The sequence below is a fragment of the Phascolarctos cinereus genome, unplaced genomic scaffold (genome assembly GCF_003287225.1).
Source record: "Phascolarctos cinereus isolate Bilbo 61053 unplaced genomic scaffold, phaCin_HiC Scaffold_3;HRSCAF=262, whole genome shotgun sequence".
Lineage (NCBI taxonomy): Eukaryota > Metazoa > Chordata > Mammalia > Diprotodontia > Phascolarctidae > Phascolarctos > Phascolarctos cinereus.
In genome coordinates this window covers 248,588,571-248,602,184 of record NW_027555736.1, presented here as the reverse complement: position 1 = coordinate 248,602,184, position 13,614 = coordinate 248,588,571, and the positions used below count along the sequence as shown (strand labels likewise).

The following is a 13,614-nucleotide window of genomic DNA, read 5'->3' as shown; positions in this document are numbered from 1 at the left end:
AAAAAAAAAAACCTAGTCTCTGTCCTCAAGAGCTCACAGTCCAGTGAAGAAAACGTGAGCAACAATGTATAAACAGGTTAGGTATGGGATAAATTGGAAATAATCAACAGAGGGAAGGCATTAGAATCAAGGGGGCATCTTGCAGAAGGTGGAATTTTAACTGAGACTTGAGGGAAGCCAGGAGGTGGAGATGAGGAAGGAGAGAATTTTAGGCATGCACAACCCCCAGTAAAAATGCCAAACTCAGGTTACAGGCTTGAGGACCCGAAAGGAGGTTGGTATCACTGTATTGAAGCGTGGTGTGTGTGGGGAGGGGGGTGGCGAAGAAGACTGGAAAGATCAGGGATGTTGGGAGTAGGGGGTATGGAAGGACAAGTTGTGAAGGGCTTTGAATGCCAAGCAGGATTTTATATTTGCTCCTAGAGTTGATAGGCAGCCAGTGGAGTTTATGGACTCTCTGTGTGTGTGTGTGTGTGTGTGTGTGTGTGTGTGTGTGTGTGTGTAACATGGTCAGACCTGAGTTTTATATGTTATTCTTATGCCCATTTTACAGATGAAGAAACTGAGGCAGACAGGTTAAGTGACTTGCCCAGGGTTATACCACTAGGAAGTGTCTGAGGCTGGATTTGAACTCAGGCCTTCCTAACTCCAGATCTAGTGCCTTAATCACTGTGCCAACTTGTTAGGAGAATAACTCGGAATCACTTAAGACATCTGAGATCTACTCCTGGCTCTTTTTACCATTTATAATTGAGAGGTTTGAGGTCTTGATCTCTAAGGTTTTTCTTTTCTTTTTTTACTCTATCTCTAACATTTTACGAGAATAGGCCTAGTGACACCTTCTTCTACATCTTCTACATCTATAAGGTGGTATCATCATCATTATTTTTGGATTGTTTTGTTTATTTTGTTTTTCTTTTTCAACCAGACCAGTGATTTTGATTGTATGGATCAACAAACATTAAGCTCCTGCTATGTGTCAGGTACTCAAGCCTGACCCAAGATACAAAGACAAAAGTAAAACAATTCCTGCCCTCAGGGAACTTACATTCTAGCGAGGAGACAACATATAAAGAGGTATATCTGAGGCACATACAAAACAGCTACAGTGTGTTGGGAAGGGCATTGGTTAGAACCAGAAAAGGCCTCATGCAGTAGATGGTGCAGGGAATTCCCAATAGGAAACTATCAGAATAGACCTATAGCTGCTCTTCAGCTTATAAAGCCTTAGAGAGTTGCTTGGAATACTAATAAATAATTTTCCTAGAGTAGGGGCTGAGCAACAATGGATAGAATACCAGGCTTGAAGTAAGGAAGACTTCGTCTTCCTGAGTTCAAATGTGATCTCAGACACTTATTAGATATGTGACCCTGGGCAAGTCACTTAACACTATTTCACTCAGCTTCCTCATCTGTAAAATGAGCTGGAGAAAGAAATGGCAAACCACTCCAGTATCTTGCCAAGAAAACCCCAAATGGGATCATGAAGAGTTAGACACAACTGTACAACAGAAGGGGTTAGCATACTACAGACAGAAGGGGTCAGATCTGGCTACCACCTCTTTTTTTATAAGGCCAGAGAACTGAGAATGGCTTTTTCATTTTTAAATAAAGTTTTATCATATTTAAAAATATAAAAAAGAAGAAAGAAAAAGAAAGAAAGGAAGGAAGAAAATTATTCTTAACTCTCTGGTATACAAAAACAGGTGAAGAGCTGGATTTGGTCCTTGGCCATAGTTTGCCAGCCCATGGCCTAGAGTCACACAGCAAGTGTATATCAGAGTAAGGACTAGAACATAGGTGTTCCTGATTCTGAGGCCAGATCTCTGTCTGCCATGTCATGCTAGACTGTTTTAGATAAATATATCTGGTTACCCCTAATCAGAACAAATTACAAATGTTATCTTTTTTTTTACATTATAAATTAATAAAGAGCTGAGCTTAGAATCAGAAAAAACCTGGTTATAATTCAGCCTCTGACCCTACTAGCTTTTTGACCCTAGGCCAGTTATATAACTACTCTGTGCCTCAGGCAGCTCTCTGAAATTTATCTGCTAAGTTATAGATGGACTGTCAATCTGTGATCTGTATTAGTAGAGACAGTTCTCACACTGGGAGCTCCCCAGTATTGATGACGTATTCCAAGTATTAGAGTATCTTCTCAGGGCTCATCACTGAATTCTGCACATATTAGGTATTTATTAACTATGTGTTTGATTGAGTTTTGCTCAGAGGTGGCAGAAGTCATTATGGGCAGAAACAGGAAGATTTTCAGGGTGTTAATGGGGCTTGAACTAGAAGATGGATAGGATGGGGGCACAACTATAGTTATAGAGATGACATCATTTTTTTTTTTTTGGTCTGGACCTGTGATTTCATCAGTATTGGGAATTCCCATCATAGAAACTTCCTCTACTGTTGGAGGTTAGCAACTCATCTGCAATGTATAGTTTCAAAGACTTTGTGGTTCATTTGTTTCAGTTGCGTCCAACTCGTCGTGGCCCCATTTGGGATTTTCTTGGTGAAGATACTGGAATGATTTGCCATTTCTTCCTCCAGCTCATTTTACAGATGAGGAAACTGAAGCAAGTTAGGTGATTTGCCCAGGGTCATACAGCTAGTAAGTGTCTGGGGCTGGATTTGCACTTAGGTCTTCCTGACTCCAGGCCTGGCTCTCTATCCACTGTGCCACCTTTTAGAGACCAGCCAAAGGGAACTGAGTCACTGTGTCAAAAGTATATCAAAAGAGAATAGTGTCAGAAGCAGGACTTGAACCCAGGTCTTCCTGGAGCTATGATCAACCCTTTATCTACTATATCATAGCTGCCATGTATAAAAACCATATATGATAAAAAACAAAAGCTAACCAAAGTACAGTAGGAAGGTCATTACGGGTGAGTGAGGGAAGCAAAAGGATGTCCTCTTACTTTTGACCTCTTAATTTTCATACCTGGTATGTCCAATAAGCTTTCAACCAATTTAAGCTCAGGCTGTCTCGAAACTGGGTACCTAACACCTATGTGACTGGGCTGTGGAAGACAAATGTAAAGGAAGAGTTGATTGTAAAGCATTCAGAAATCAGAAATTGTTTCAGAAATGGTTGAAGGAGTCATGATGACCCCAGGTGACCCAGTTGACCAAAGGACACGAAGAGTGAGGGAACACAGAGGTTCAGTAGCATGCAATGTAATCTGTTGATGGGTGAGTGCACTTGTTCGTGGCTTATTAAAAGAAGGAAGAAAGGGAGGAAGAGAACAAGCCTTTATTAAATGCCTACTGTGTGCTAAACACTCTACTAAGTGCTTTAAAAATATTATATCATTTGATCCTTAAAACATTTCTGGGAGGTAGGTGCTATTATCATCCCTATTTTATGTTTGAGGAAATGAAGGTAGACAAAGGTTAAGTGATACACCCAGGGTCACATAGCTAGTAAGTGTCTGAGGCTGGATTGGAACTCAGGTTTTCCTTACTCCAACACTCTATCCACTGCACCACCTAGCTGCCTTATTTTCATTTTCTGTGTTCCTCCTTTAGTAGCAACTAAAAGAGGAACATAGAAAATGAAAATTTGCTAGTAGCTTTAAGCTTCCCCTAAGCAGTGTGTTACAGAGTTTATAAGAAACAGAATGAACTTTGAGGAGTTTCCCCTTTTTAAAAAAAACCGCCACAGAATAACAACATTAGAGTTGGAAAAGAATCTTAGCGATCATCTAGGCCAGGGATTCTTAACATTTTTGTGTGTCATCAGACTTCTTCGGCAGTCTAGTAAAGTTGATGGCCCTCTTCTTGTAATAATGGTTTAAGATGCCTAAAATAAACTATATAGGATTACAAAGGAAAACAATTATACTAAAATACAATTACCTATCTGTTTGTCTGTCTGTCTATCTATCTATCTAAACTGTTCTGGTTCACAGCCTCCAAGTTAAGAACCTCTGATCTTAGGACATTGTCCTCATTTTACAAATGAGGAAACTGAGATCCAGAGGAGGAAAGTCACTTGCTCCTCATTATACAGCTAGTAGGGACCAGAGTTGGATTAGAATCCAGAGCCTTCCAATTCATTGTTCTTTCCATTACATCCGTGGTTCCCACACCATGTGCCCTAGCATGTCACAGCGCAGTAGCAAACTCACAAGGGCACTCTAAGGTACTTTAAAATTTTCAACCCAGCTATTTAATAAATGAAACTAGTAAGGGATTTCTTTCGAAAACAGTTTGATGCTAAGGACACCATGAACCAACAAAGTTTGGGAACCTCTGCATCTACGCAATAGAGGCATCTTGGAATTGGAAGAAACCTTAGAAACCATCCATTTGTAACCCCTACCTGCATGGAAATACCCTAGACCATAACCCTAACAAGTTAGTCATCCAGCCTTCACCTGAAGACCTACTATGAGGGGAAGATCCATGCAGATTCCCTTGTCTATCATCTCTATGAATCCCTACAGCATCAAGCCAGGCAACTTTGATTTCTTCTCTTCCTGTCCATCCATAATACTCATTCCTTACATTTATAATAGCACTTTACAGTTTTCAAAGCACTTTCATATATATCATCCATATCTGCCCTTGCTAATGAGTGATAAAATATTCCCCCCAAAATGGCACCAGACAGTTCCTGAGACAAGCATCATAGCTCAGTGGAAAAAGCTCTGGATTGGGAGTCAAAAGATCTGGGGACCTGGGTTCTACTGGCTCTGCCATTAATCAGCTGTGTGACTTTGGGTAAGTCCATTTAACTCTGAGTTTCAGTTTCTTCATTTTTAAAATAAGTGGATTGGGCTGTGTAATTTTAATTATCAAATTTGGCCTGAAGAAAAGAAAACAAAATGTACTCCCCTCCCTTCTTTGCAGAGGTGAGGGGCTATAGATTTGGAACACTGCAGATCTTCTCAGATGAAGTTGATATGCTGTTTAGTTTTACCAAACTTCTTTTTCTCCCTTTCTTTGTTATTTGTTATTATAAGGAAGGGTTTTCTGGGATGGAAGAGGGCTATATTTGGAAATGTAGGCAATGTAAAAACAAACTATATCAATTTTAAAAATAAATCAAGGATTCTTTAAAGTTAAAATAAAATTAAGGGGATTAGACTATATAATCTCTAAGGTCCATCCCAGCTCTAAAATTCTATGATTCTGTGACTCTGAGGTAGCCATTGGGAGCAGAAGGAGAAACAAAGAGCTCAGATCACACCCATGTTGGAGAGTAAGGCAGTGACTTGAGAGCTGGCTGCGTAATGGGAAGGGAGGGCTGATTGACCCATACATTGAACTCCTGTGACTGCTGTTTCTGCCACCCTGATTTGTCTCCTTTGTTGTACTCTTAGCATTTGGGCTGGGGACTGTGAGGAGGCACCATGGCCTCTGCGGAGCCCCTGACGGCACTGTCTCGCTGGTACCTCTATGCCATCCATGGCTACTTCTGTGAGGTGATGTTCACGGCCGCCTGGGAGTTTGTGGTGAACTTTAATTGGAAATTTCCGGGTGTCACCAGTGTCTGGGCCCTCTTCATCTACGGCACCTCAATACTCATTGTGGAGAAGATGTACCTGCGCCTGCGGGGCCGTTGCCACATCCTGGTCCGTTGCCTCATCTACACCCTCTGGACATACCTATGGGAGTTCACCACGGGCTATATCCTTCGCCAGTTTAATGCCTGCCCCTGGGACTACTCCCAATTTGACTTTGACTTCATGGGTCTCATCACCCTGGAGTATGCTGTGCCCTGGTTCTGTGGCGCCCTCATCATGGAGCAGTTTATCATCCGCAACACCCTCCGTCTTCGCTTTGAACAGCATGCTGAGCCTAGCGGACCTACTGCCTCACTGGCTCTGGCTAACGGCCATGTCAAGACAGACTGAGGAGTGGACCCGTGCATGGACAGTGGCCCTGGGGCTTTCTTGATCAACCCGTGAACAAAAACCAAGTGGGAGCAGCTGCTCTTCCTTATCACACACAGCTTCTCCCTTCTATGCTCACTGTATCAGTACATACACACACACACACACACACACACACACACACACACACACACACACACACATCTGCACCCACACACCATCACCATCCTCACCAGAATAGTGTGTGTGTGTGTGTGTGTGTGTGTGTGTGTGTATGTATGTTAGAGGTGAAGGGGAACACAGCTACATGGGGATGGGGGTGGGGGCCACATATGTGAATAACTCCCTAACTCAGAAGAGAACAGCAGAATTCCTGAGACTGATTACAGCACCCCAATCCACTGACCATCTTGGGCCTCCCACACCCGCCTCTTCTCGGGCCCTTTCCTCCCACACCCACCACTGCCCTTTGGTCTGGGTGAAGTTAGCAGTTGGCTTGTTCCATTAGGCAATATTCAGGTGCTTGCTTGCAACCAATACCTCCCACGGGGCCCAAGGAGCGGAAGGACTAGAAGGAACGTGGCCGTGGCTCACTTGCCATGCGTGCACGGGAGGTGGAGGCAGAGGCCCTACCTGCTGCCCCCTTCCCTGTAGCCCCGAAGCTGCTTTCTTGGTGTTTTCTGGGGCACTCTGGTGCTGGATCCCCACTAAACTTGGACTTTTGAAGGACTTAATCCTCAAGTGCTCCGTGGAGTTTCCCCCGTTTTTCCCCTCCGCCCTCTTTTATTTTTGAACTAAGGGCAACCTGCCTTTCTTGTCTCCTCCCCTCACAAGCCAACACAAAAATTCCCAGAGATAGAAACCTGAGAAATCTTCTCCACCTGCCCTTACCCCTTCCCATCTTTGTTTTTTGCTCATTTGCTGTATGTCCAGGGGAGACCACACAAGCAGCATCTTCCCTCCCAAATCGTCTACTGTGAAAGCATCTGGCACCATGGCCACTGGGCTTGTGACAGTGTTTCCTGGTGCTGGCCCCCTTCTCCCTTCTCATAACCACCTCTCTAACAACCCATTGAACCCATGTGAGAATTGGACCCAGTAGGGCTTGAGGAGGTAGTATCTTGTGACCTGGAAAAATTTCTGAGAGGTTTCCCAAATAAAGATTATGGGGAGAGGGTGGGGGAAGGGGCAGAGTTGGAGGGTGGGATCTAAAAGGTGAAGGATGCTTATAAAATATTTGGGCCATGATTGAGTTGAAAATGAACCAATTGGTTAGTGGGGTGTGTGTGTGTGTGTGTGTGTGTGTGTGTGTGTGTGTGTGTGTGTGTGTGTGTGAGAGAGAGAGAGAGAGAGAGAGAGAGAGAGAGAGAGAGAGAGAGAGATTGATTCTGCTTAAGGAAACCAGAGTTTGAGAGAGGTAATATTTTAGGCGTAGGGGATGCTTTAGAATGTTCAAATGGGAACAGGCTCAGAACCTGGTGCTGGTCTTCATTTATCACAGCCCCCAACTCCATGTTGCCTTCTCAGGGCTCCCATTCCTAGCCCTCTTGTTTCCACAAACAGGGCTCTCTCTGTGAACTCACTCCTTATTCAGTATCATCGCACTCTTTGGAGGCATGGTTTTAGTCCCCCAGCCCCACCCCAGTCGCCCTCCCACTCCTGTGAAGTGTCCATTGCTGGCAGTGGACAGGTGAATGCCTCACCCTAGCTCACTTCCAGCACTCCCAACCAGCACAAAGGAGTTAATTAGCCCTACTATGCCCTGTGGTACAGTGTTTCCTGACTATTCCAGGACACTTAGGTAGAAATTAGCATCATCCCTTTTTATAAATCATTAAAAATGCCGAGGCTACCAACTGTAGAAAGAAACTCCTCTTCCTTGCTGTCCTGCTCAGTTTGTACAGACAGCATCGCTCACAGGTGGGAACAGAGTTTGGAGGTTGGGGGCGGGGGGGGGCGGAATATGGAGGGGAGTGGAAAAACATAGCTTGGAGGGATTAATTTAGGGAACAACTGTTGTTTGCTTTTGTCCTGGCCTCAGAACAATATGGTAAGAACTGAGTTTTTGCTTCCTGGATAGGTTTTCCAAATCCAGGTCCTAACTGAAGAATAGTCACTCCCCCTCACACAGTGTCCTCCCTTTCCCCAAGGACGTAGAAAACCCATTTCTTCCTGGGTGAAAGTAGGCAAAATTAGTGAAGAGAGTTTGGGGGGTTGGGGGTAGTGAGGTTGGACCTGTGATTTCATCAACATTGGGAACTGCCAATGTTGAAACTTAATGCAACTCGTCTATAACTTAGAACACTTCCTAAGGCACTGAGAAATTAAGTGATTTGCCTATAGCCTATTATCTAGTATATGTCAGAAGAAAGGCTTTAACCTAGATTTTCCTGACTCCCAGATTATCCCCCACAGTCCCTATGTCAGTCTGCCTATAGTGACTAGAGAGAAGAATATAGTTTAGCCACAAACTTCACAAATGCTGCCCTACCAACCACCCAATCTTCACATAGCTATGGCCTGGTGCTGAGTCACTGCTAATGCTACCATAGGAATCATAGTGTACCCCGTGCCCCTGGCCTCTCTTCAAAGACTCTGGATTCATAGGGACCAGATTTCATCCTGGGGGCTGACCCCAAAGGGGTCATTATTGCTCTTCGGTTTTCTACCCCAACTCTGGGGTAGATCTCCTGAATAAAGCTTAGGTATGGCTTATGTCTTAAGTGTCCCCACATGTGGGTAATAGTCTCCATTTCCTCACAGGTACCCTATGTCCAGTATGGGTATGAGACTACCTTTATTCCCTCCACCACAAAAAAAATGCATAAAATGCATTTTGATAATTTTAATAAAAATGCATAAAACGTGTCACCAGAACCCAAATATAGATACAAATACAGCACTCATATAGTGTCCTACCTCTCTGAAGGTAAAGGCGTTTTGAGGCCACTTAATAAATACCCCCCCATTTACATTCTACCACAATCCAAGCAACTCCTAGCAATATTATTTAGGCTTGATGATGTCCAGATCTCTTAGCCAATGTAATGTGGCTTTAGTCTTCCAATTTTAGTACTATCCTCTTCAAATTGCATGCACTGAGAAAATCCATGAAACTCAGGAACTCTTGATTTGGGAACTCTAGAACTTGGAAACTCTATCTCAGGATTATCTGCAAGGTAACTCTCAAGGCTAGAAATATTCATTCTCAAGATCACTAGTCTCTGACCTAAGCTCAGAAAACAAAGCAAAAGAAGGCAGCCAGAGCCTCTTTCTTGGTCCTGCCAGGGTAAACAGAAATTGTTTGCATTTTCTGCAGCAATTAATATTTTCTGCTTTCTCCAACATGTTGCATTTTAGTCTGGAAATCCAAAAAGAGAGTGCCTCCCCACAGGCCCAGTTGGCATCTTGGCTCACCACTAAACACCCTGAAGAAGAGTTGGCTCTTCAGGCAAAAGACTGTCCCCTCTCATCTTAGAGACAGCTGCAGTCCCTGAGACTACCCAGAGGAAGGCCCTGTGTCTTCTCGGTGAGGGGCTAGAGTACATGTCCACAACTATAGGGGGTGCTCTTCTGATACAGATCCTCGCCCTGTAATTTCATCAGTTCGATTGGGCTATCTATCAAACTGATCAGGGGCTCTCTTGATCAACCACCTTTACCACGGGATGTAGAGTTGAAAGGGACCTTCGGTCATCTCATCCAACAGCTCATTTTAAGTGACTAATGGTAGAGCTGAAACGTGAACCCACATCTTCAGATTGCAAACAATGCTCTTTCTAGTACTCCATACTACCCAGGCCATACCAGGCCTGTCACTGAGCTCCCCTTTTTTCTTCCATTTGACCCCTTTTCACGACTCATATTCCCTAGCCTGGAAACCTGGAAATGGAAGCCCCATGTGTTTACTCCAAGAGCCCTGTGCTGCATTACAGATAGTTGGCCCTGGTATACGACTGGAAATCCCCAGACTTCTGTAGAGGAGAAGCTGCTTCTGGTTTTCATGCCTTCCCTCCCCCAGAGGTGGCTACCTTTGAGCTAGAGAGTGAATCATGCTTCAGCTTGGGTGAGCCACTTCCTATCCCCCTACTTCATTCTTTCCCCTTTGATGCTAATGACTCACAAAGACCTATGCTTATTTGTAGCAATAATGATTGTCCTCCATGCCTGGGAAGACAGACTGTGAGCTAGGTTGGGAGGTTACCAGTGCCCTCCATTCCTCCAAGAACTCTCATCTGTATCTAAGCTAAAGGCTTCTGACTAGGGAGCCCTTTGTAAGGAGAGAACTTAGTACAGCTAAATACAGCTCTAGAACTAAATGTAGGGGCCCCTTTAGACTTTCATATCCTTCCTTCACCCCACCCCAACCTGCCCTCTATTCTCTCTTCCTCTTTCATACAAATAACAATAAATTGAGAATCTATGATTACGATGATGTGGGAATTCCCTCCATCCTGGAAGAACGCAAATAACTCATCTATAATTTATGGTTTTAAAAAGAGCTGACTGAGATTCCCAGAAGTTAAGTGAATTGTCCAGGATCACCCAGTTAGTTTGAGTCAGTTCTTCTTTATCATAATTCCAGTATTCTGCCCCTTACCACACTGCCTCTCCTTTGTAAACATAAAATATACTGAAATCTGTGTTCTAGGGCTGTTTCTGACTCTATGTAGGATTCATGGAGGCCTGTTGTAGTCAGGTACCCCACTTAAGGTCACACTTTACATTTCATTAAATTTCTAACCAGTTCTAACAAAGGTGCTAACAGACTGGGACCTTTTCCAACCCACCCACTGCATGGACTATTCCCTGCCTCAAAGTAGTTCTTGGGGCTGCCTCCTAGCTTTCCTGAAGGAACTCTTTCCTTAGAGCTTTCGGACAGTCTAGTATAGTATCTTTGCTTAAAGTTGGTTAGTGACCTAAGCTCACCTCAGCTCGGTAAGTATAAAGTGATTTGGATATCATTTACACCACCCACTGTGAAGGGGATGAGGCTGGGAGCCTGAGCAGTGTTACAGATTGGGAATTAACGGGGGGGGGGGGGGAGTGTTTTCCAAGAATCCCCTTGGAACGAATAATTCTTTCTGCTGTGGAGGAAGAGAGACTGTGGCTTCATGAGCTCAAAGAGACCATTTCTTCTGTTTTGTGAGCTCTGTTGTTTCTCAAGGGTGGTGACCTGAGACAGCTGGGAAGGGGGTGATCAGAAGAGCTTTATTTTCCTCCTTCCTCCTGTCTCTGTTGAAGTAGTCAGTTCTAAAAGTCTTTTAAACCAGAAAAGATGCTTCCCTCACCCTTAAGGAAGTGGCCCTTCTTTCTATGCCCAGCCCACCACCAGCATCCAAGCTGAATGATACTATATCACCATGCTCTTTCCACAATGAAGTCCAAAATAATGATAAAAATAATAACTGACATTTACCTAGAGCTTTAAAGTCTGCAAAGCTCATGTGTAATATATTCTCATATGTATGTATATATGTGTGTATGCACACACACACACAATCTCATTTTAACCTCACATAACATCCTAAAAGATAGATGGGCATATTACCCCCATCTTATAAATGAAGAAACTGAGACTCAGAGTTAAGTGACTGCCTCTTGGCCTCATAGCCAGCAAGGCCACACTAGAAAACTTTTGATGGCTTTTTGGCTGTGATTCAAGAGGGGTCCTACTACGGTATCTCATATTCCTCGAAGACTTGGGTCTGCCAGTTAGCTAGGGCCTGGGACCAGCTGGTATGATTTTTCTGGGTAGATGGCTCTCTGGCCTCCTCAAGACATTTACTGCCATTGGCTCAAAAATTTGGGAAATGCCACTAATTGAAGGTCAAAATGAAATTACCTCAAGGGGTTCCCTTATTAAGCTTCATCGGATCATTTATACCTCATTGTGGATTTATTAATTCAACAGTTATTAAGCCCTGCTGTGTGCAAAAAAAATGGCAAGACAAGTTTGGGGATAGTCCAGTTCGTAGGATAGAGTGAATATGTGAAATGAAGCTGAAAAAGTAGGTTGGAGGCAGAAATACCAGAGTAAGCTCTTTGGGCTTTATTTGGTAAGCAATAGGTAGCTATCAAAGGATTGTGAACAGTGACAAATTGAGAGCAGTGCATGAGTTTGAGTGGGTTTTCCAGATTTCTTTCTTAACAGCAGGCTTTGATGGGAAAAAGCAGAAAGAGGACAAGTAGGAGCTTAGTTTCCCTAGAGGGGAGTAGGAGAAAGGGACACAGAAAGGAGAAGATGAGAGCACTTAAAAGACAAACTTCTGAGATTTCACAACTTGCCTGAGGCTATCTTCCAGTCTTCCGCAATGGGCTCCTTTTCTGACTACTCCCCTTTCCACCCAACCCTACTCAAATGAAATGATCAAGATGGCATTAGTGGAATTCATGTTGTATTTCTAATGCCAAGAGCCCTGGGCCCTCCTCTAAGCTCTGTCTAGTACCCCTCTTCAGGCTAATGACTCATGAATAAATGACAGGAGAGAAGATCTCAGTAGTTCAGAGATATTGTCCTTATCAGATCTCCTAATGGTATCTGGGTCTGCCTTCTGGTAGATCCATAGAATTTTAGAGTGGGACGGAACTTCACAAATGAGGAAGCTGAGTCTAACAGAGGGGAAGTGATATGGCCAGAGGTGCTTAGCACAGAGCTGGCACTAGATCCCAAGACTTCTAAGTTCCAAGTCTAATAATCTTCCCTTATTTCCCCCCCAAGACCTATGATTTCTTCAGTGTAGAGAGCTCCCTACTCTGCTCTTTCTGCCACTTCAGATGGGTCCCTGCTCTGCAAGTTCTATACAGCCTTGGAGAATTGCTAGGACTACTGAGAGGTTGTAACTGGCACAGGATCACAGAGGAAGTGGATAGCAGGGGCAAGATTTGAACTCAGGTGTTCCGTGAATCTAAGTTCAGTTTTCAATCCCCTATGACACACCCAAAAATGTTGATTTTTTTTAAAGGGACTCCTTGAGGCGTGTGTGCCTGCCAGCTTCTGCCTTCATGATTTTGCTCCTATGGATCTCCTACTCTTGCCTGGATAGCCAGTAATGGGGGCCATCTTAACATCTTGGAGCCCCTTCTGTGGGATCCATGTACCATGAAAGCTGTCCTATCTGTCATGTATTTTTACCCTGGGCCTTTCTCCATTTGAAACAGGTAGGAAAGCAATGTGATATGGTTGGGGTCCCAAGTTCCAGCTTGGCCACTAAGCAGCTTGATGTGTGACCAGCCTCTATGGACATATTTCCTCATGTATTGGTTTTCTTAGAATGAAGAGGTTGAGCTGGGTCTTTAAGGTCCTTTCCAGTTACTGATATTGGAAAAAGGAGACGGGAGCTCGGAGAAGGCTTCAAAGAGGAGGTGATGCTTGGTTTAGTTGGTAAAGGATACATAGGATTTGAACAGTAGTGTAGGTTGGGAGGGAAGAGTTGAAGAGGAATTTTTAAAGAGGTCCCTCTAACACCATGGAAAGGATATAATGGGAAATGTTTGAAAAGAAGGTGAGCTGTCCTGAGTCCAAAGCAAGGGAAAGCCCTCTGGAATTCATATAACGCTGAAGACTAAGGAAACATACCACCAGAGTGTGGTTCTATTCTGTTTTGTTGGTTTTAAATGAGGAAAGAAAAAGGAGGGAAAAGGGAACTAGGGAAGAAGTAAGGATGACAGACAAAGAACTCACCATTTTTCATAACTGAGGTGACGAAAGAGGATTGAACACACACCTGAGTTCAGGATAGACATTAATTAAATTTAACAACAA

The 13,614-nt window shown here is 43.8% G+C and overlaps 1 protein-coding gene across 12 annotated transcripts in view; it reads left to right on the top strand.

Moving 5' to 3' along the window:
- Nucleotides 1-7,718, top strand: part of TMEM229B (transmembrane protein 229B) — a 59,601-nt gene extending 51,883 nt beyond the window's left edge. For 10 of the 12 annotated variants that reach the window (XM_021004743.2, XM_078151543.1, XM_021004740.2 and 7 more), the window contains one exon: nucleotides 5,337-7,718. In XM_021004743.2, the coding sequence (XP_020860402.1) occupies nucleotides 5,367-5,870 (504 nt within the window). In that variant the 5' untranslated portion in view covers nucleotides 5,337-5,366 and the 3' untranslated portion in view covers nucleotides 5,871-7,718. Of the gene's footprint in view, nucleotides 1-4,620; nucleotides 4,735-5,336 lie in introns of all 12 variants that reach the window. The other 2 variants (XM_078151546.1, XM_078151542.1) reach the window with 2 other exon arrangements.
- The last annotated feature ends 5,896 nt before the right edge of the window (nucleotides 7,719-13,614 follow it).